At 40.7% G+C, this 24,769-nt stretch overlaps 1 protein-coding gene across 4 annotated transcripts in view; it reads left to right on the plus strand.

Annotated features, from left to right (window-relative positions):
* adarb2 (adenosine deaminase RNA specific B2 (inactive)) overlaps positions 1-24,769 on the plus strand; it is a 191,352-nt gene that overhangs the window by 140,261 nt on the left and 26,322 nt on the right. For all 4 annotated transcript variants that reach the window (XM_086066302.1, XM_086066301.1, XM_086066304.1 and 1 more), the window contains 2 exons: positions 709-795; positions 2,429-3,381. In XM_086066302.1, coding sequence (XP_085922428.1) covers positions 709-795; positions 2,429-3,381 — 1,040 coding nt within the window. The remainder of the gene's footprint in view (positions 1-708; positions 796-2,428; positions 3,382-24,769) is intronic.

Consider the following 24,769-nt stretch of genomic DNA (forward strand, 5'->3'; position numbering starts at 1 on the left):
CTGTGTTTAGAGCGTATCAGTGTGTGTCAGTGACTCATTTCGCCTCTCTAGTGCTGTTGAGCTGTGATGAGAGCAAGAGCTCACCGAGGGCCAATCTCATTCACAACCTTATGCTCTTATCCAAACACGTTTATTGCACTGTAATGTCGAACCGAATTACACAGCAATTAGCAAACAGAAACGGTATGATTTTTTTGGAATTGTGAGACAAACCACAACCGTATCCTCCTACATCATCAAGTCATTCCTCCTGCAAAACTTCCCTATCCCTCCCTCTCCTTCAAATCTCTTTTATTGATGATTAGCTGATGTTCCAAACGCGGAGGGAGTGTAATTAAGGTGCCAGACCGGTCTGTCAATTCGGCTCAGTACTGCATGAAGAGCACCAGACTAAGTGTTTGCTCTAATAGGGCTTCAAACTGCAAACAACACGCGTACCTGGGCTACAGTGGGTCCCCTGGGGGTAACAGGAGACAACAGCTGCCTTCAAGTTAGCTCTAATAAGAAGGGGAAGTTTATCACCAAAAGTGAAGGGTCTGTGTTCATGTTCAAGCATAGAAAAAAAAAAACTCTGGTATATAATCGCATAAACTGTGCTTCGGTGTTTGGTCCAATGCTTATCAAAGCTTTTAATCGATTAAACTATCGAAATCTTTCCAGCGCTGCCTTGCTCATGTTGACTGTGCATGTCCTTTGTCTCCCCTCCAGAGAAAGTCGGTATGCTGTCGGCATTGATCACTCCATTCAAGTACATAAGCCCTGGGACCAGCAGCACAGAGGACGAGGACAGTTTAAGTAAGTTTTCTCTCATTATCTTACTTGGTGGACCAAAACATCTGGTCGAAAAGTGGTCATGAAACATTATAACCGGAGGTGGGCAATATACACAATTTTGCTGGTCTGTCATTCGTCATACGTCCGCGCCCTGGGCACCCTTTTGTTATCATTTTTTTTCAAGTCGAACTAAACTGTAATCGGCCTATTTTAACCACACTTCCATCATCAATTTGTGACCACTATTTTTAGGGACGACAGACAGAGGTGGGCATTCAGTCAGTGCGTCTATCGTCAACAAAACGGGAGTCCATAGCGTCAATATTCGGGTTAAGGTCAGAATTCCGGTTTCTGAAGCAATCGAGGTAACACGTTTACATGCGTGGCGGACCGAGTTACTCTCGGCCTATGTCATTTGTGCTCAATTGGAATATCCAGTTCAGACCGCGATGCGCGGGCAATGTAATTACGCAAATAATGTATAATATCAATAATACACTGCGAGCGTCATGTTTGTTTACACCGGCTTGAGTATTTCCGGTGGGTTACACGCCATAAGCACGGACTAATATACTTGTATAATAGGCACAAACTGTGGCGTTTTCGCTGTAGAGACAGAAAATAATGTGAACACGCCACGGAGATATCAATGCTCCTTTAGCGAGTGAACAGAGCTGCGCATAGAAGTCGTTACTACAAAGACCAAGATTTTAATTCTTTGCGAATTAAATAAACGAAGAAGACGAAGAAGAAAATAGAGAGCATGTGCACTGCAAAAAACGATGTGCCGTTCAATGGGAGGTATTACGAATGCGTTCATAACCGCAAGAATACAGATTTTGAAAGGGGAAACCCAGGGATATTATTCGGGTTTTTAAAAAGTCAGTCAGTACTGACGGAATGCCCACCTCTGATTATTACATTTCAATCAGTCAATGAATGATTAGGTTAATTTTAAAGTGTCAGTAAATCCTTGGGTTCAAGACAAACATCTCCATGTCCAACAATTACCTAACCCCATTCTTCCACTGCAAGTTTTGGGCAAGACCTAAGCATTTTTGTTATTTTGTCACACTCGCTCTCTCGCCCTCTCTCTTGCTCTCTCTCTCTCTCATATATATATATAATTATTAAAGACAAGAAAAAAAATGAAGAAAAATAAAGTATTTTAATGACTGAAAAGTATGGGTTCCGATCCGGAACCGATACCAAAATGTTGGCATCGTGACAACACTAGTAACTAGATTTGAAGAGCGTATCACAGCTATTCAGCCTCTGCGCTCATGGAGGATAGAAGTGTGAAATAAAGCAGGCCACAGATCGTTCTCTCATCCTTTCTCACTGCGCCTGCCACTGGTGGAATCCCCACCCCCGTTACAAACAGGATTTTGACTTTGCATTGGCCACAGGGACCAATGTTTCTCACTTACAACAAGGATTTCCAACCAATTTAGAGGCAGATTACAGAACGATTTGGCAGATAGCATCCCCATTTTAAGGGATTTGTATTTTAAAACACTTTAATGTCTCCAAGCCCTGCGGTATGAGATTGGTTCATTATCGTTTCATTGTATATCAGGTTGTTCAATCTGCCTGGAGAGATTTCCTAGATCCATTTTGTTCAGCGGAGATTAAGTAAATTTTTTCTCATCAGGTACCAGCAGTGCAGAGGTGAAAGAAAACCGCAACATTGATAACTTGGAGGATCGCTCTTTAGCGTCTGCTGAGTGTCAATCACTCTTCTGCTCTGAATCGACAAGAAGTGGGAGTTCGAGTCTGAAGAGGAAACGGCCCCTGGAGGAAGACAACAACGGTCACTTGAGCCAACTCCGTCTGATCTACAAGAAACTGTCTTGGTCCGAGGCACCGAAGAACGCTTTGGTTCAGCTCAATGAGCTCCGGCCAGGTCTTCAGTATCGCATGGTGTCCCAAACAGGTCCGGTCCACGCTCCCGTTTTCTCCATTGCTGTCGAGGTCAACGGATTGACCTTTGAGGGAATGGGTCCCACGAAGAAAAAAGCGAAGATGAGGGCAGCAGAGCAAGCCCTGAAATCCTTTATTCAGTTTCCCAATGCTCCTCAGGCCCACTTAGCCATGGGAAACATTTCCAACCCATCAGCAGACTTCACCTCAGATCAAGCCGGCTTCCCCGACACTCTTTTCAAGGAGTTTGAATCTTCCCCGTGCTCTGCCGCCCTCACTCTTTGCAATTCAGAAGCAGAAAGTCAGCTATTATCAAGCGAGCTACTGAGACATGGACGCTTGCTTCGCCATACCTTGGACCTGATGGTACAGGCTCAACAGAGGTTAGGGGGAATTGTTCCGGAGCCAAATGCGCCCAAGAGTCCTGTGGTACTGCTCAACGAGCTCCGTCCGGGGTTGCGCTATGCCTGTCTTTCGGAGCGAGCCGAGGGAAGGCGGCTGCGTAGCTTTGTGACGGCAGTGCGAGTGGACGGACGGATTTTTGAAGGCTGCGGTCGCAGCAAGAAGATGGCTAAGATCCAGGCAGCCCAGTGTGCTCTCGAGGCGCTCTTCAATATCAGGACAGTCCCTGAAGGCAGGATGGGTCTGAAAACCAGCAGGAAGATATGCCCTCATTTACCCCAGGTGAGTACAGAATCCACCTTCTTAATTTCTTTGGCACACACGCCAAACGTACAAGGTCCTGTAATGACCTAAACAACAGTCATGCTGCAGATAACTACTCTTATAAAACCATGAATTATTTCAACAAAAAAACTCAACTTTGATGAGTAATGACATTTCTTACGGTGACAAAAGTAATGAGGTACTGCTGCAATATATCATGTAACCCTTATTGTGTATACTTCTTCTCTTAAGAAACCCTTGTTGAAGCTCCAAAATGCATACCGTATTTTCACAACCATAAGGCGCGCCGTATTAAAAGGCGCAGTCTCAGTTACGGGTGCTATTTCTGTATTTAACACACACGTAAGCCGCACCGCACTATTGGGCGCGTAAACATATGCTAGCTCAAAACATATGGTAGCATGCTAGCGTATGTTTTTAAAAAGGCAGTGGAGCAAAACTGAGTTCGGTTGTACTTGAAGTATTAAACAATGTACTCGCGTTACTTTTGATCAATCCTCATCCACAAATCCCTCAAAGTCCTCATCTTCTGTATCAGAAAGGAACAGCTGGGCTAGTTCTCCATCAAACACGGCAGGTTCCCTCTCGTCATTGTAGTATTGTCAGAGTCAGTCTCGTTACCGTGCGGCTCCTCAGAAATGATGCCGGCTTTTGCGAAAGCTCCAATATAAGTGCAAGCAGACATGTTTAACCCAAGTATACACAATCCATTCACAAATTGTGGCATAACTCGCTCTAGTCTAGCAGTTCCATAAAGTGAAAGCAGCGAGCACCATGACGTCCTACTGTATCTTATATACAGGAAACCCGGCCCTGGTTGAGGACTGGCAGGCATGAGAAACCAAAAGACTCATGTCATCTTTCAGTTGAGTCTTTCAGGGTTCTCATGCCTGTATATAAGCAATATGTCGGCACGGCTCCGCTTGACCGTCGGCAGAAATGCTCCCACACAGACAGTCAAACGGAGCGCTTACCAAAAGGCGCACAGTCGCACTGTCAAATTTTTGAGAAAATGTAAGACTTTTAAGTGCGCCTTATAGTTGTGAACATACGGTAACTGACCCTTTGTTCCCTAAACAGACACCTGTTGACTCTCACCTTTGCTGATATCTCGTCTGATTAATCCCTTAGTCATGCATTAGAAGTGACATAACAGATGAAACAAAATCCACGCCAGGATGCATTTCCAAGTTTTTGTAATTTTGCAAACTGGTGTTTTGGCCTCACGGCGACTACAAGCATAAATTCAATCTCAGCATAGCAAAAAATAGACAAACAAAACACTGAGCCCATGCTCATTTAGCCAAATACCCAAATTGCAATCAGAGCGAGGAAACTAGTTTTTGAGGAACATGAGGAAATTGGAAGTCACTTGCAAGATTGTCTGGCACCTGTTGATGTTATTCCAAACTTAATTTCAGCTGCAGAATTCCCTCTAAAGAAAACTGCCCTAAATACATTTTCAGACTGATTTATTTTGTTGTTTGGAAACGTTAAAGCTTATCATTGGCAATTGAAAGAGCTTATATACTTTTGTAGTCTGTTGTATTGTCATATCCTTGTGGGTAATTGCGCTCCCGGCCGAAATCATCATTGAAGACAGTCGTAACAAAACTGTAAGACTGAATAAAACATCGCACTTCACTTCTTGTATATGTCCGTCGTCTCCCAGCTGAAAGTCTTTTCTTGAAGGCTTTTATTGACACAATTGTGTCAGGCACATGTTGTGTAGTATTAACATCCTTTTCCATCCTGGAAGAAATAAACTGCCGAGTGTCCTTCCCCCGAGCATGACATCAACAGAGCAAACCTGCCCGTTTGCCTTGGAGAAACTTTTTTTTTTTCCTTTCTGCCTTCTGCCACGGTGTCTAAAGCGATTTTAAGAGGATTTGGCGCACCAGTTTAGTTCCAGAGAGCACTCTTTTGTGGAAATGTCTTGAAAGTCAGGCGCGCTGTCTGCCAGACTCACGAGCAATTCGTTTTAAATGCTAAAGGAGGAAGGAGAAAAAGTTCAACAATTTAGATACATGCATGTGGGAATAATTGTCTGGAATAGGATGTGTTCAGGTGCCGCTTGCAGTCAAGCACAAATATTATATTATATATAAAACGCTGATTGCATAGGCAATGGGTGATGAGACGTGTGATATGTGCTTGGACGCCAGCTGTAGTGTGGGAGGCTTTATGGCGCTGTGTCATTTATTGTTTTGTTGACCGATTTAGTTTATCTGTTATCTTTACCAGAAATGAGTTTCAAAATGTCAACATACAACCATGAATGGAAGAGATAGATAAATCATATAAAAGATGTGTCACACTCACATATTTATTGAAGTAGTTGATTTGGAGAGATAAGATTACTGTAACTACTTTAACATCATTTTTAGGTTTGGTTCTACGGAAGCGTGGAACTGCCAATGTGGAGTAAATCATTTTTGACTGGCAAATATGTTTAAATGTACTTGCAAACATGTTGGAGGTGAAACACATGGTTTTGAACAAATTTGTTGGCTAAATGCTAAAAATGTAAAAAAAAGAAAATCACATAATGCCACGGGGTGTTGACTTGCGAATACCAGTACCCAGTGGCATTATGGGAAAAAATGTGTAACAGAAATTATGCACTGCTGATGTTATTTGTATTAAAATGTAGGCCAAATGCTAAAAAAAATAAAAATAAAATAAAATATTTTACATTTTTGTTTTTTTTACTGTGGCATTATGGGAAAAAAATATTTGCGTTTAGTTGTAAGTATATACAATACAGGCCAACATTTTGGACACACACACATCTCATTCAATGTGTTTTCTTTATTCAAATATCTTAATATTTACATTGCTGATTCCCACTGAAGGCAGCAAAACTAAGAATGAACACATATGGAGTTATGTACTTTAAAAAAAAAAAAAGGTCAAATAACTGAAACATGTTTTCGATTCTAATCTCTTCAAAATAGTCACCTTATGCTCTGATTACTGCTTTGCACACTCTGCATTCTCACCTCTGGCAACTCCAACAAATACTGTTGGAAAACCATTTCAGGTGACTTCTCTTGAAGCTCATCGAGGGAATGCCAAGAGTGTGCAAAAAATAATCATCAGGGCAAAGAGTGACTATTTTTGAAGAAACTACAATATATAACGTTTTCAATTATTTCACCTTTTCTTTTTTAAGTACATAACTCCACGTGTTCATTCATAGTGTTGATGCCTTCAGTGTGCATCTACAAAGAAAATGCATTGCAAGAGGTGTGTCCAAACTTTTGGCCTGTACTGTACGTTTGAACATATTTGCAAGTACATTTAAACGTATTTGCCAGTCAAAGATGTTTACTCCACATTGGCAGTTCTACGCTTTTGTATAGCTCATGTGTTGTCTCCTTGTATCATATATGACGTGTCTGCCACAGTTTCGCTTTAGCCCCAGCTGCTAGCTAGCTAGCTCCCATGGTGCTCGTTTAACTGCTAGGGAGCTAGCTTGCTAGCACCTGAAAGTAAAAACCCTGCCACATTTGGCTTTAACTCCTGATACTACCCAGCTAAATGTGGCAGGGTTTAGCTCCCTCGCTAGCTCCCATGCTGCTCGTTTACCTGCTAGGGGGCTGGCTAGCTAGCAAGCTAGCATTAGGGGGTAAGGCCAAACTGTGGCAGGGTTTTTTACTTTCTGGACCTGGATTTGCCACCTCTGTGTATATGTACAAGTTAATGAGGTAAGGTCTCACTACATTTACCTTTCTTTGAGTTGTATGTTTTGGGGGGGTTTTCTGAAACCGACAGACTGTAAAATATGGCCGTTATATTAAACAATGATGTAACCATGTTAAAAGCTTAAACATACATACTACAGTAACCATGCATCAGTATCCCGATTAAATTCCCATTGACGAATTTTGTGGTTCACATCCTTGCAAGAGAACAGCAAGTTATGCAAGAAATACCGAAACATTGAGCAGGATAGATGAAGTGAGTTTTAGGTTCATCGTGAAATTTCATCCACTCATTTTTTGATAGTCAAACCGATCACGAAGGCATAGTTTCCAAATACTCTCCGTTTGACCATAAACTGCTTTGTTAACACTGCAGTCGAGCAGGTCAGGTAAGGATTATATCCTTGGCCAGGCATTAACCCCGACAACCTCTTTTTAAAATCAAGGTCCAATTTGCCTCTGAAAATACCTTCAGTCTTCACAATGGGAACGTGGTGAAGTAATCCTGGCACCTATTTCGAAGTGGCATGATTAGCCTTCTGTTCAGGCCATAATTGGCTCTTTAATCTATCTCCCATTTCTGTCGCAACGCAGTGCGCTGTTGCCATGTCGCCTGAGCCCGAAGCATGTGCAGCAGCAGTGAGAGAGTAGTTGCAGGTGCTTGTGGAAGGACAGCGCAGAGGTTAGTGGTCAGGATGCTGCACTCTGCCACCTTGGATTAAGGTTCATTTGATTAGGGAAATGTGCTCTGCGGCACGGCTGAATGACAATTAAGGTTAATGAAAGAGAAAGTGGAGGAAAAAAAACATTAAAAAAATAAAAAATAAGATCTGAGGTTCAAAGCTGGCAATATTATAGTTTATTTCAACAAAGCGTTACTACAGAATACTTGTATTGGTCGTGATATCATCTAAGATGAAATGTGACAAAGTGATTTGATTCACTTAACTCCTCACGGATAGAGAAGGCTACAAAATGGTCAAGTGGAGTCATTTCTCTGCCTCCAGCACGGCAAATTAAATATGATTTGAGACATGTGAAGGTGACCCCTGTCAGGAGGCGGGTCTTCAACAGATTGCTTTCTTTGTCTAATCTCTCCCACTTCTAATCTGTCTCACTATAAACAGCTGTGACAGGCTGATCATTAATTAATATTGCCACAACAAATTGGAGACAGTGACCGAGCCAAGAAGCCCGTATTTCAAAAAAAAAAACGCAGAGGAGAAGGTGTGAACGACACATTCGAGAGGACTTCATTACCAGTGTTGGTGGTGTTACAACCACAGTATGTGGACAGTGATGGCAGCAGATCAAGACTAAAAGTGACAGGCGCCACAGCACACCGTCCTCTTGGGATCGCTTGTGATTAGCACACTAAGGTTGGAGTGCAAATAGCCTGACAAACTATTTGGAAACGTCCATTAAGGGCTGCTTGATTATGAAGAAAACATGAATCACGATTAATTTGGTAACTGAAATCACGATTTTGGACAATCATTCGGTTTTTTTGGTACAAAAAAAGAAAATGTTTAACTCATTTGCTTCCAAAAACGTATAAATATGTTCTATTTTACATATAACCAGTGTCCCAAAGACGTATTTATACATTTTGTATTTGTTTTTGTTTTTAATGCTAGAGCATACAGAAGGCTTTGATGCAGCCTCTGAACTGTAGCGAACTAGTGAAGCAATAGTAGTCATTACAAAAACGGCCAGCAGGTGGCAGCAGAATATAAGAGATCAACCAGGGCCATGCTGCAAAAATACTGTACATAAAGACATTTCATTTTCGCATCATGAAATTCTTGAATATTTACTTTTTTGACCAGTTTGAGCAGGCTAGTTCTACTAAAAAAGTCTAGACTCCCTACATCAGTGGTGTCAAACATACGGCCCGCGGGCCAGAACCGGCCCGTCAGGAGGTCCAATCAGGCCCATGAAGACAGAACACTAACTTCAGTTTTTCACTAATATTAACTGTTGTTACTAATTTTGTCCACTGGAGGTCACTCTGATGACCACTTAAATGACATTCTGAAATATGATTTTTACTCAGGATTTGACGCAAATATTGTGCACTCATTTTTGTTAAGAAAATTCTGATTACTCTGCAATAAAACAAAATAATGGGAATATTTTCAGAATGTACATGCAATTATTTCCACACACATGTTTAGGTCGTGTACTTTCGTTTGACAGCCCTCCACATACAGCTGCGGCGCCGCTCGCTACGAGGTATCGCAAAATCCAAAGGTCATAAAAACAAAGCATGTGTTCATCTGCGTTAAGGAAAATAGGGGCATTAAAATTATGTTAAATTAGTTCATTAAAGTTAATTAGTCATGAACGCATGAACTTAACAGCCCTAATCAAAGCTAATTATTGTCTGTGACCTCTGTAATTGATGTAAGAAAAAGGGACTGGTGTGCATCTATGAAGTTCCACATTACTGTTGTCACACAGTCACTTGCCCTTTCCACAGGCCACTTCACTCATCATTTGCCTTTTAAGGGAATCAAATAGTGGAGATTTGTGTGTGTGAGAAATTACCAAATGGTGTTTTTCATCTGAATAGGAGCACAATGTACATAGAAAGGTTAGCGCCATCCTCAACTGTCCAATAAGTATGCAAAATATGACCTATGAGGCTGCAGGCTGTTAAATCTAACGTAGCGCGTCAGCATGCAGCTTTGCGAGAAAATCCCCCTAACGAGAAGGTATCCAAATGCTTGCTCAGGTCAAGTCCCTTGGCATATAATGAAAAACGCCCCTGCGATCTGTTCCGAAGACCCTCCGCTCGCCCTGACATGCGCTATACTAAGTCTTCATTGTTTGAGACCGTCCTGCGCTCCTCCTTTCTCCGTCTTATACCTGCGTGCTGGAGCATGGCAACAGTCAATTCTCAGGAAGCCCTCACACTCCATTAAAAGCATAACCAAGTTCATTACAATTTCACAGGCGCTCAGGTAGCAAATGGCGACTGATAAATCATGACTGGTGTGTAGTATGTTTATCTCTGGTTCTCAGGCAGGGGCGAGGTCTGGATGGGTTGGCCTTTTATTGACCTACAGCAATGGACCCTCCCGTCACACACGGCGACACGTATCACGTTGTTTGTGAGAGAAACACACTAACATATGTACAGTAAGCAGACTGAGCGATGTTGCCCGATTTTAAAACAGACAAAACTGTCTAAGACATTAAGAGGAATCAAATGTAGCCATAGAGTGAGAAAAGTCATTTTCTATGTGCACCACAGTTCACTTCTGTTGACTGATCAGTCCTTCAATGAGCAATATGTAGACCAAAGGCCAGATACAGAAAAACCGAAGGAATGCCAAAATCAGTCAATTAAGCATCTATATATATATATATATATATATATATATATATTTATTAGGGCTGTTATAAAAAATCGACTGGGCAATATATCGCGATATTACAGCGCGCAATTCTCGAATCGATTCGATATGCGGCCGAATCGATTTTTAAACATCAATTTTTTTATGGGAATATTCAACAAAGCGTCTTACTTAGGGTTAGGATTCACACATTAAGCATGGAAGAATGTTATAATAATGGAACATTAAGCCTTAATATTTTATTTCAGTGCTGTTCAAACATGAAACAGACTGCAACCTGTTTGTTAAATGCAGTGGTTCAGTTATAAGCCTGAATGTTCAGATAAATAAATACATTTTCATACACATCTTACAGTGTATGTGTACAAGTTTACTGATTAGTATTTTCTAAATTGGAGTAAAAAAAAGTCGCAATAATCAATTTTGAGATTTGTATTGGGATTAATCGAATCGAATCGTGACCTATGAATTGTGACCTATGAATCGTGATACGAATTGAATCGCCAGGTACTAGGCAATTCACACCCCAAATATATATATATATATATATATATATATATATATATATATATATATAGTCCTTAGAGGGCATCAAAAGCAAATAGACAAATAAAAACTATATATGTATGGATAGGTCTGATGCCACTAAACATTTTGAGTGGTCACAAGAAAAAAAATATTCAGAAAGGACTTAGATATCACACTTCCAATAGTGAGCCAAATTTTGGCTCATTTTACTTATGTTTGTACAAGAATTTGGATGACGGGCCACAAATGGTCCCCGGGTCTTAGTTTGGACAACCCTGATGTCGCCGGTCAAATATGCAATAAAAGGCATTTGTTGGAAACAAATATTTTGGGCAAATTTATGTATTAGCTGATTAGTTTCTATGTTTTATGATCTCTCAGAAATGCATTCTAGGTCTCCATATGACTATAATTAGCAAGATATATTTTTCCTGAAAAAATACGCTGAACATGTAAAACCTAACACATCTGTTACTTTTGTCCTGCTTTGCAAGACTTAGATTAAGCCTCTCTGGGGATGATGAAATGGGTGACCGGGGGAATGCAGTATACTGGATGTGTGTTGGTGTGTTGCCGTGGAGGGGTACAATCCTGGATCGCATGGGGAAGATGAGGGGCAGGCTGTGGGAGGGAGCGAGAGGTGAGGATGGATGGACTGCAGTAGGAGGGGGGAAAAGAGGGAAACCTCAGCGGAACAAAAGACCTTCAGGATTAATTAGGCGTCAGATTGGTTTCAGGGCACAGTCTGGGGGATGGGGTTGGGGGGAGCATTGAGAGATATGGGGAGGCAGCAGAGAGAAAGTTTAGCATTCTGGGAGGAACTCATGTCCTCAGCCCTCATATTTCAGACTGCCTGCCCATGAGTATACAACAGGAAGCTAGTTAGGACCTGTGCAGTGCCTGGAACTATTGACTAATGGATGGAGCACCTCTTTCTCCATCTCTGTGTATTTTTACATTATCCCACTGGGTAATAATGTAAGGGTCATACATGTAACATATAATGTTATGGTTGGATTGTTTTGCCCTATTTAGGTGGTTCATATTTCCTAAATATGATGACATCAGCAGCATATGGGTGACTTGTTCATGGTATACATTTTATGAAAACAGAATTTGCGGTTGTGCATTTCATATGGACTACAAAATGTATTGTCTTTCTATTTTTATTTGCAATACTATAATTATAGTGACAATGTCCTTTGGTTTATTTTTTGTTGAGTAATATACACAAGCGTTCGGTGTTTATTGTAAATGTATTGATTTCAATATCGCTGTACGTCTGTACAGAGGAAGGAAGGTCAAACAGTTGTTTGAAATTGTAGTGTTCTTTATTGTGTACTTGATGAACTTTAAATTTTGCGCTCGACAAATGCTCAATATCGTCACTCTCTTTAAAAAAAATCAGTTTTTTTAGATTTTTTTTTTTTTTTTGCCTAAATCATCTCTTCATGATGCAAATAGTTACTTTTTTGTGTTTCCTGAAAAATCTGGAAAAAATAACTCAGGCGAATATTTAAAGGTGTCGATATATTGAAAGAAAAACTAAAACTAACGATAAAACTAATGAAAACGAAACAAAAAGAAAACATTTTCGAAATAAAAACTAACAAACCTGTTATAAAAACTAATTAACAGAATTTAAAAAAATCAAATACCACTGAGAAAGGTTTATAACTTTTTTATTTATTTATTTATTTTGCATTCAGGATTTTTGTCATTTTAATGTGTAGTGTTCTTTTCGCTCACAAAGGAAAACAAAAGTCCTTCGCACAGACCAAATAAAAAAATTTAGGCCAAAAGCTAAATTTAGAGGCATTCCTATTGTTGGTTGGTATGAAACAAAAACAACATTTTCTTAAAACTTAAAATATTGGCGTAAATTCAAATAAAAAAAAATTGTATAGGCAAATATATTTTTCTCTCTGTCCAGTCATAAAATAACCTTTCTCCATGCACGTTGTATTCCAACATCAATGTCATCCTTCATGAACCAGGACGTAACCGAGGAATATTCTCACTTTACGGGCAAACAAACACAAATGTTGTAGCTCCATGATCTGTTTTTGTATGCAACTCTTCCGCTGACCTTTTCCATCTTTTTTTTTTTTGCGCTGCCCGAAAATCTTCATTTCCAAGTCAGGTCACGGGGGGGGGGATCACCTCAACATTTGAAAAGTGGATCTAGAGCGGTCTTGTTAATGCTGTCTGTGTTGTTATTGTCACACAAGGATCTTCCTTTGACGACGTCTTCACCGCCTACACCGGAAGTGCTGAACTCTGCGTGCAGATGACAGCCAGGGTTGCCATGAATCATAATATTCAGTCATAATATTTTGTCACCACTGCAAATCACATCATGAGACTAAAGCAGTATCGTAGAGCATGACTGCACTTGACACCGACAGCGATAGTCGTACAAATAATACGTTTAGTGTTCTTTGCTTTTGATGCCACATGCATACTATTATGCACATTATTGATTGTACCATCTGTCTGTTGCCGTGCATCTCCTGCCCTTTGAACACATGTTTGAACACATTCTAGTATGCATCTCCTTTGTACGACGGCATATTAGGGCCTCATATATATATTTTTAGAATGTGGGGGCAATATTCAGAGAAAAAATAAATAAAAATTTGCCACTTTATAAACTTGCAAATTTGCTCAAATTGGCAAACTCAGTAACAGGGTTTTCACTAGGTACGCTAGGTGTGACGATCGGGACCTTTCACCGCTGGGCCTGGGGTTCCGCCCGTCTCCCAGTGCTCCCATCTCCCCTTCCGTCCCCAGTGTTCCGCCCCACCACGCGGTGCACAATTTAGATGTTTCTGGGGTTGGTGAAAGATTCTGGTTGGTATGTCTGGTCGGTGCTGGATTTGACTTTTCTTTGATCCTTCCTCGGGTCTCCTGACAACTTCACGACTCTAGCTGGATTCCGAAGTATTCGGTTTAGGTGAACGGTATGGGATTTTTAATAGGTTTTAGGTGAATTAATAGACACTCACACGCACGCACATATGCACACACACACACACACACACATGCGCATACTCACGCACATACAATTTTTTTTTTTACAACTTTCACATTTGCGAGAAAAAAACTCGTAAATTTGCGAGTTTATAAAGTAACAAATTTGCGAGAAAAAAACTCCGAAACTTACGAGAAATACACGTAGCGTAGCTATAGTCAAATGTGAGGATTCGTTGGTGGTTAATGGGACACTGTTTATAAAATAAAAAGGCAGGATGGAGACGGATTTATTCTTAATTTAAACTTTACTCGTCATACACGGCAGCTAGAGCGACACAATTTCCTGATCCCTTATCAGCTGACTAAACACTAACCAATCAGAGGCTAGCATACTTTAGGTAAATGCAAGTGAATGACGGAGAGCAGCAGATTCGACACATCAATTTAGCTACTTGTATGAAAAAATATCAAAATGTATGAATGTTTGAATAATAATTCTGGAAACATAAATGTACAAGTAAATATTTATTTTAACAAATTAATTTAAATGCTTGATCCTCAGGGTGTGGACTTTCGCAAAGCGAGGCGTCTTTGTCGCTGGCAGTACCCAACGCTTCAAAGTGCGAATGCTTAACATGACATGGTTAAAGCCATTTCCATCTCCTTATTTGAAAACCCAAACAAAACGTATTGGCACAAACATCAGAGTAGTATGCTATGTGCATTTCTCGTAAGTTTCTTGCAAATCTCCCACGTTATAAACGTGCATATTTGTGAGCTTTTTTCTCTGAATATTGCCCCCGCCCTCTAAAAAATATATATATTTATAAGTGGCCTTAATACGCCGTCGTACATTTGACATAGAAAGAAAGATGACAAAAGCGAGCATATGCATTTGTTACAGTCAATCTAGCATTCTGCCGACTTTGCTGACGACACATAATGGATTTCAGTAAATGTTAAAAGAGCATGGGCCATAGGCATTTTTCCCCCCCCACATTCAAAAGGCTTTCTACGCCATTTCAAACATTCTTCCTTAGGCTGTGAAGTGTATAATACATTTTGTTGCGCTGTTGTACGGTGTACGTGTGTGTCTGGGTTGGCAATGTGAGCGATCACTTCTGTCAGGGGATGTTTTTAGAAGCCATATTCATCAGCAAAGAAAAGAGCAAGGCTAGTTTCCGCAAAGGCCAGGTGTAAACTTATAGTGTCTATCTGCAAGATAAACATATCAATGCTGTTGGGGGGAAACCTTACATCCCCCAAATGTCAGCTGAACACCACTGCTTAAGAGTTTGACAACCTGCATTTAGTTTGTCCTGGGGGGTTGAAAGGTTGTCAAAAAACTCGACTTTTCCACCACTCAATTGCAGCCATGGCAAGGTAGAAAATCTCAGCAGTCATCCTAATGCATACAACCTAGTGTGTGGGGGGGGAATAAATATATATTTAAAAAATCGCCGGGCCCCATATGTGTGCAAAGTTTGGTTGAGATTGTTTATGGAATAATAATAATAATAACTAGCAATTTCGTGGGATTGCTGAAAGCTGAACGCTAATAAAAGCTGAATGCATTTGGAATGCTTGTGAAATCTTAAAAAGTAAATCAAAAGATAAATTACGTGAAAATTACTAATTATTAATTAGAGTTGTATGATAAATTACAAAAAAATTATATGATAGTTGGCACAGTAGCTTAGCATAATGGCCATGGATATATTTACAGTACAATGCAGTCAGAGGTGGGATTCGAACCCGCGTCCTCCTGGTTACTGGACAATGCACTTTATCAACTGCGCCACTGAGCAGTATCAGAGAGCTGGTAATGATGATCAGCTGTATGTATGGAAGTGGGCGTGGAAAGTTCAATGTCAATCCTATTGAAAATGAAAGGGGAAAAGTTTTTATTTAACGTGTTTTTTTTATGTTTAATGTTTCAGCATTCCCACAATAATAATAATAATAATAATTCCTACAAAAACTAACAACAGGAAACTCGCAGCGGTCGCTGCTCGGGCCCTAACTAGAGCTGCGAGCAGCTAAAGGGCCCTCGCAACCCTTGTCACGTTGGTGTACTCGCACATAGGATAATAACCTTTTACGTTACCTTTTTTGGGGGGCAGGCCTTATCTGTGTGTAAAGTTAGTTAACGGCGTATTCAACTTGGTTTTGACCCACAAAAACAGCAGCCTTTTTCTTTGCAAACAGCGCATAGCCACAGCAACAGCACATCTTTAGATAAAACAGCCAACATTTGAAAGCCATTGAATACATTTTCTAGGTCGTTAAATTGTGACCAAAATAAAAAGGAAAACATTTTGTCAAATTTCTTTAAAAAAATTTAAAAAAATGGCGGACTTCCTGTTTGGTTTGGAGTATGACTCTCAAAGTCTTTTTTTTAGGTCCAGTTATCGTAAAGCTAGGTGACACTTTCAACTAACTTTGCTTTCTTAAAAAATTACAGGGGGCACTACTGAGCCATTTTGAAGAAACTGCACACAAAAATTCTAAAATATATCATATATATGAGGTTAAAAAGGCGCATCACCATGGCAACAGTGTGCAACGAAAACGCATAGTTTGAAGATGATCGGATAAACTCTCTCGGTGGAGTTTGTTAATGCTAGTTGCAAGTATTATGAAATGTGTACAAAATGTAATTCAGTATTTTAAGGTAAAGTTAGTTATATATATATATATATATATATGTGTGTGGGGGGGGTGCGTGTGTGTGTGCGTGTGTGTGTGTGGGTGTGGGTGTGTGTGTGGGTGTGTGTGTGTGTGGGGTGTGTGTGTGTGTGTGTGTGTGTGCGTGTGTGTGTGTGTGTGCGTGTGCGTGTGCGCGCGCGTGTGTGTGTGTGTGTGTGTGTGTGCGCGCGCGTGTGGGTGTGTGTGTGTTTGCCCTTCTAATATAAATCCTGTGGATCTGAAAGTATATTTGTTTGCTCTGACAGATATCAAATATAACAGTTTCCAGACTGAACTTCTCTGTAGGGAGACGAACAATATTGTTAGACTGATAAATGTGTGAGAGGACACACAGTGCCGATATATATGACTTTTATTAAAAAAAAAAAAAAAAAAAAAATGCATCCCAGCCGGAAGGTCTCTCTCTGACCACAGCTCCAGAGCATTATTTTTTCTGTATATTTATTATTCTATACCCAGTATAAGACTTCAAATAACCTCTCTAGTATAGCTTTGGTTATAAGATATACTGTAGCATGCAGAAAAAAAAATGAATGGAACTTTCTCGGGCCCAGGCTAGACAAGTTGTCCTTTCCTGCTCTGAACTATAAAGCAGACATGCTAACCTCTTGTCCTCCATGCTGCCTATTAGATACATATTGCAAGGAATAAAAAACAGCCATCTGGTGAGGGACTACAATAACAGTTGCTCTCTCCCTGGTGAATCATGTACTGTATATGTTCGTGCAAATTATGTCATATAATTAAGTAGTCAGGCATAGCCTCGGTCTCCTCGTGGAGATGATAGACTGGTTGGAACTTCAACACTGACCCTTTTATTTCCTCTCATTTCCACCCAGCCTCTTTTCCTTGTGCCCGCCTCTTTTACTCCTCATTCTCTTTCGCGCTCCTCATCTTCCCTCAGGGTAGGGTCATGTTATCTTTTCACAGGAATTCTTCTGCTGGCCTTTGGTGCATAATGCATGAGGCCTCTGGTGTGTGGTTTATACTGTCTGACATTATTGAGTTGTTTGAGCCATATCGTTGCTTTTATCTTCACCGTGGAGAGTTCATCAAAAGGGTTTTATACTTAAATCAGCCATTTTCATCTCATTATTCCTTGGTATATCCTGTGCCAAACCACCTCGTTATGAATGAATGAATAAATAAATAAATAAATAAAAGTATTAGCAAATATGTATGTTCTTTTGGGAGATGATTTTGCTTATTTTATTTTAATTAATTCACTCCCAGCCATTTTCACTGAAGCAAACCCCTTCGCTCCCGGCTGTTTTACTGTATTTTGACAGATTTTGCAAGTCTCACAGAGTATTGTGTTCTATGGCTATAAAACCATGGAAATGACCAAAAGAAAGCTTAGAGTGTCTTCTTTCATTAGGAAAAAATATATATATATTTGTATCTGTTTCCGTTTTGCAGCAATTAGCATTAGAAAATAGTTTCATCATTGTTCACAAACCTGCTCTTATACTCTGCTGCCACCTGCTGCCCGTTTTTTGTAATACTACCATTGCTCAGGTCAGAGGCTGCATCAAAGCTTTCTGTATGCTCTAGCGAATAAAAAAAACAACAACATAAAAACGTTTTTGGGACCATGGCAATATTTAAAATAGAACGCTTTTATATGTTTTTGGGAGAAAATTAGTTAACTACTGTGTGCCAAGTCATTTAGAATAAGTTTATTGTTATACATTTCACTGTAAATGTTCTTTATCCTTCAGAATGGAAAGATAATTGCACTTAAAAAGAATGTGCTTCAATTATTTTTGCTCTAACATCACTATATCAGTGGCATAAAAAAGATTGTTTTGGGGAAAAATGTATCGTCCCAAAAATGAGATTGTGACAGGCCTTTCACCATTTTTCACATTTTTTCCCCTCATTTTGCAAGCCCTTTTTTTGTGTAGCACTGTATCTCATTTTCACTATTTATGCTATCTCATTTACAGTGCATACAGCCAAATCAGATTACGTTTCCCATCCATGACATTTTTTTTCTCATGGCGGATATGCAAGATTTGTTTTGTTTTTTTACACACATCAGAAAGAGCTTAGTTAAATACGCTTTGTAAACACTGTGTCATCTGTTCAAGTAAACCTGGCATTGGTGGACCTGGCATTCTCTTTACGTTACAACCTAACCCAATACTCTGCCACAGATGGGCTTGGGTGTGATAGTGACACTCTTTGTTGTAACTGGCTCTGCTTGTTTGATTAGATGACTATAATTTAGATTGATAATGAGTTCCAGAGTCGGTCATGCTTAACATTTGCGGTTTGTGGTCATAATTCATTGGCTGTAGTCCTTTTTGGCTTCTGTGTTGGGGGGGGGGCTTGCATTTCCCAAATCAATATTTGGTTTAAAGCTTAAGAGCTGTGCTGGATTTGAGCAGATGTATCCAGTCAAGCGACATATGAAGTTAGTTGGAAAAGTTGTGGTAGTTTTTTTAGTCAAGGGTTGGGCTAGGCCCCTGAGAATATGATTTGTTTTAAATTTGGGGGAGGGATTGTCTGTTTCAAGCAAAGTCCAGAAAGGTGTCGTTGAATGAGTTCCCGTGTGGAAGAACTGAACTGCAAAAGAAAATGCAAAATCAATGGCCTATGAAGTCTGGAGGAACTTACTTTTTTTCTTTTTTTTTTACATGATTTTACATGTAAAATTTGAAATCAAAATGTTATTTCAAGCTGTTCTTCGCAGAGCTTGGTGTGTTGATTTGCATAGCACAATCTGTAACAGCCAGTTCCAATCTGCCAATCATTTGTATGGAGCACTAGACTGTTCTGGTGAGATTAAATATGGATTTACTTCACCGACTCTCTGTCTACTGTGCGCCGTTGCAGTTCTCCATGTCTTAAGGATCAAGGTTTGAATGTACTGACCATATAGAAATAATGATCCCATTCTCTGTTTAGCGTCATCATAGGTAAGTCGAGTCCTTGGTTCTTGGATGGAGCTATCATTCTCGTATTTGCTCATCCTTGACTTTGATCCTTATCTCACATACCAGGCTTAATGTCCTGTTTCCACCTTTTCAAAGCTAATGAGGACTCTCTGCTTGAGTTCCGCCTTTCTTACGGAGGCCTGCGGTGCATCATCCCGCCTGCACACCGACTCCCCTCTTACATGCACGGATGAGGTGAGCCCCAGGAAAGACGGATTAGATCTGTCACCGCGTCTTCATATACTGTACCTTTGTTCCCGCTCCTGAAGATCAAGCATGTGGATTAAAAGGGAGCAGGATCTTATGATGACGATGACCACATGGCGCAGCCTGATGGCTTGATGTGACTGACAGGGCCCCGCTGTTCGGTGGGTAAATCTGTTCAAGGCCAAGTGGTGCAATAAATATTTGATACAGGCAAGTTAAAGCATAGAGACATACATGTTGTATAACATTCAGTAAATTTTCATGATGCTAATCAGTTGAAACCAGATTAGTCAAATTCATGCGTATACGATTTTCGAGTTCCTTCGTAAAATGGCTGCCGCCAAGGAGCAGTTGACTTCTTGTCTTGAAGAAGCGACTGCATATTCGGCTAATTGAAGTCCCACTGAGGGTCACAGGCAAAAAGACTCAAGTTTGACCTGGTGCCGAAACAGTCCTGAACCCTTCCCCTGGGTGAAAACAACTTCTTCTGACGCTAGGTTCCCTCATCTCCTTCCCACTCCTTTCTGTGTTTGCGATTGAATCGGTAACGAGATGATGAACTTGGCGCACCAGCTCAGTTCCTACCACGAGATAAGATCTGCGGTGTGAAGCGCTCGCTTGAACTGAGCTTCTAGTTCAGCCAAGTTCCGTCACATCTCCCCTGCCACCATACACCCTGTCTCGTAGTCTCGTATATGTACAAGTCTTGAGATCTGTTGTCTGTATCTGCTACATGTGTTGAGGTTTTATTTCCAGGCTCATACTATGCTCCCCTTGTCATTTTTCACCTCCCCCTCCGGAACATCTTTCTTTCTTACCTAAGATCTTGAGTACCGGCAGGTCTTTCTGTCGCGTCTCCCTCTGTTAGTCTTTGTGTTTCATGTTTCTTGGACCGGTTGTGTCAATTTCATTGCTCTGTACTTGCAATGACATAAAATAGCCATTCATTCATTCCATTCATTCATTCACCACTGTCCTCATTGCTCTTTTAACATCAAGGTGATGACAGGAGGGACTGACCAGTGACAGAACAGAAATAGCAACAAGGATCTTGTGACGGCGATCCAGAGGCCAGAAGAATAAAGTAAGAGGAATGCTACACGTCATGCAGAGAGCAAACAAGAGAGAAATCGTTCACGTTGCGAAGAAACCGGCTTTACATTCTCAAAAGCCACCCAAGGCAACGCTTCAACCAAATGAATAGATATCATTTTCAAAGGCCTCTTGATCGGCGTCAAACGCGGGATTGTGAGAAGAAAAAGGTGGGCTTGGCGCTGGTGGGGAGTGGGAGGGAAGATATCCAAGCAGAGGGCAGACACTATTAAAACTCGGGAGAATTAATTGTTAAATACCTCTATAAAGAAATATAAGACATGGCCCCATTTTTATGCTGCCTTGGCTATTCTGCAGGCAGGTGATAAGAGGGGAAGGTGTTGGGTTAAAAGGGTATCCGTGTATACTGAGACGGCATATGAAGTCCATATTAATGGCGTAACACACCGCAGGTGGTCATCAACATGGTGACTTCAATATTACACTTTTGCATTGAACAGATTAAAAAAAAGAGCATTGTGGTAAATGTATGGAGAATGTAAAGATGCTTTAAAATATTACCTGTGGGGGGAAATACTAAATTCTTCCATCATTTTCTCCTTTGAGACCATGAAGCTAAACAGTATATTTTTTCTTTTCTTTTTTACTCTCACAACACACACGCACATGCCAGTCTGCCTGACTTTTAGGTCAAGTCGCCGCAGAGAAATTTTCCCCGGTGACATTTTGTGTTTCTGGCACAATATTGACTTCAGAGGGAAGGCAGCAGGAGAATTGTTGGTGACATTCCGCTTTTCCTTGGAGATGCACATCAAAATGTGTATTCTACCATTCAGTTTTTGCAAGAATAGATAGCCAAACTGATTATTATGATTATTTTCCAGCCATCTGCTTTCTTTACTGCTTTCCCTCATTAGGGTAACGAATGAGCTGGAGCTCTGAGCTGATTTTATGCATTTGTTTTATTTCATTCCCTCACCCAATGAGAGTCAATAAGACAATTGATAAGGAATCAGATCGATAAGCTAGCGAACTGAGTAACAGGGTTAGTTCTGACTAGGCACGCTGGCGTGACGAACGGGACCTTTCCCTGCCGGGCCTGGGGTTCGGGTGTGCTACACGTCCCCCAGTGCTCCCTTCTCTCCTTCCCTCCCCCAGTGTTCTGACCCCACCACGCGGCTGGAGGTGGGGTGAGCAATGATGATGATATGTTGACTCTGTAAAACTGCCGAATGAACAATACTGAGCTCCCAAAAAAATATATAGGAATAAGATAAGATAAGCACAGTGGTTTGGCAGAGGTCACGCATACGACTCAAATGATTCGGGAGGACATTTGGTGCAATCAGTAGTCAACTTGTGACTGTTGTGATGGTATGTCGTGTGATTTCTTCTTTATTATTGTAATCCCTTCATACTACTAACAATGCTGAGCAAAAAAGAAAGTGGTCGGACGAATAAGTGTAATGGGAATTCACATCTATAACAGAACGTATGGTGTTCCACAAGGTTGAATTCTGTGTCCTTTGCTTTTTTCAGTTTATTCTGTTTCTGATCTCAATTCCTATCCCTATTTGAAACTGTATCTTTTTCAACATTATGGGTATTTGTTTTTCAGAGAAAAATGTACTCTCCGAGTTTTAAAGTCAAATCAAATTTTATTTGATAATTTGCCATGAGATCAAGCAATATGCATTTACATATATAAAAATGCTGTAACTGCTCTGGTATTGGATCTTATTACTTGTGCAGGTGTACCTTTCCCGCGAATGTAAACGATTTTTCCTCGAGTGCGAAGTAATCTTTACACACCCAATATTCCTGCTTTGAGAAATGGAGATTATGAGTGTGAGCCTTAACGCACTTGTGTTGATAGAAGTGTTCCTCCAATAAATCTCCTTTAGTGCAGCCAAGGCAGTTACTAAATAAATCCTGTGGCTTGTTTTCTCCATCCTGAAGAGGCCCAAAGGGATTGCTTGTTAAATTGTTTAGAACTAATGCTGCAGAGACACCAGGTGGGGTGAGTCACACAATGGCCGCCGCAGCAGTTTCACTGCTGATCAAGCTAGCTGAGACGTATCGCATCAGTTAAGTGAAATACATTTTGAAAACCAGATGTGAAAACGGGAGCATGGTGAAGCTCAATGTTCAACCGAGAGGAAGAAGGGCAGTCAGCCAGGCACACAATGATCCCCGCTCACAGTTGACGGCAGGTTGCCGTGACAGTCTTTCCGACTGTGGAGCGCCATCCTTGGCCTCGTTTTTCTGCCACATTAGGCTCACAGTCAAGGTAGAACTCAACTCCCCATGAGGGAGGAAAATATGTATGATGGTACAGGTTGTGTGGAAAACAAAGGCAAATATGAGACACGCATCTACAAACAAACACACATATGCTAGTGTGACCAGATGTCCTCTTTTATGACCTAAGAAAACTTACAGTCCATGTCCAGACCCTCACATGGGTTAGCTTAGTGCTAGCTAGCTGCTATGACAGACAACAACAAAACAGTATGCTGGAGATTAAAGCAAATCCTGAATGAAAAACTGAGTGGTAGAGTGATCAAAAGTAGAATCCAGAGGTGTAAATGAAAGGTTCAAGAAGTGAATGGCAAATGGAACAAAAAGAGGGAAAGACGGAGGTATGGAACAACGTCAGGGTCTCGTCCACGTTTCCTCTCCAGGTCTTTCTGAGCTGCCACCTTCTCTCACCTCTGTTATATCATCGATGAAAAGACCTCTCGGGGCCACGGAGCACTTGACTCAGGGTTCAGACTGTGACCGACAGCAGCTGACGCTGCCAAGCCAAGCAGGATTCTGTTAGATTTAATTGCGTGTCACTTTCAGGTACAAGAAACGTGGCAGCCGTTTCTTTTCCTTCACATACGGTATCGCAGAATGTGCTTGTGTATAGAATCAGAAAAACACTGAAATATTTCAGCAGAATAATTACACCAAATATAATACTGTCTTCTAAAACCCATTATTTATTTGCGGCCCGGCTGTCAAGAAATGGTTGACTTCCATATAACATCAGTTGACAACCAAAAACAGGACATTCTTGTGCGCACATTTCTCCAAATTTCTTCTCAAAGTTTACTGTAAAACTGACACAAACATTGAATAGTTAAACGCTTAAATGGAACAAAAGTCAGCTAGCTTAATGCTAACATATCATGTGAAAAGCCATCAATGGGATAAATTAGCATTGATGTTATGGTAATTATAAACCTTCAAACAATGGTTACTTTAACATAAAACAACACACATTGGATAAAATAATTTTCACAGGTATACAGTATGTTTGCTCTGCTATGTGGATGCGACTATGCAACATTTCAAGGTTACTAAATGTTTATCATTGTGTTTACATGCAAATATTTACTGTAATTATGACTTTAGTACTGCGTGAGAGTGGATTAATGATGGACACCGACCACTGCGCATACTGCAAACTAATTGAGAGCAATGTCCTTTCATTTAACCTCCTTATAGCCAACACCAGCATGACTCACTCGTAATCCACTTAACTGCACACTGTTAGGCAGATTTTGCCAAGACATGTGATCACACACACGCCCCTTTAAAAAAATAAAAATCTGAATTTGTTAAGGGCTTAGTTTTCAAGCGGTGTTCACACCAACTGCAGAGCTTAAATGAATATCCGGGACATGGCAACAGATTGGCAGCAGAGTGGGTCTTTTGGACAAATTAAGCCTCCACTTGCTAACAGGACATCATGAGGTGCCGCAGTGACTGAATTAGTGAGCGTATTACATGTTACAGACTGTGCTGGGTGATATGTGGCGTGAGGGTCGGTTTGCGTATGTTGTTTATTTCGAGGTGGTAAAAGTCAACTACGCTCAGAAATATTTCAAGCCTAACTTAAGATTTATGTACT

Source organism: Leptonotus elevatus, chromosome 21 (genome assembly GCF_054856555.1).
Source record: "Leptonotus elevatus isolate MCC_2025b chromosome 21, RoL_Lele_1.0, whole genome shotgun sequence".
Classification (NCBI taxonomy): Eukaryota; Metazoa; Chordata; class Actinopteri; order Syngnathiformes; family Syngnathidae; genus Leptonotus; species Leptonotus elevatus.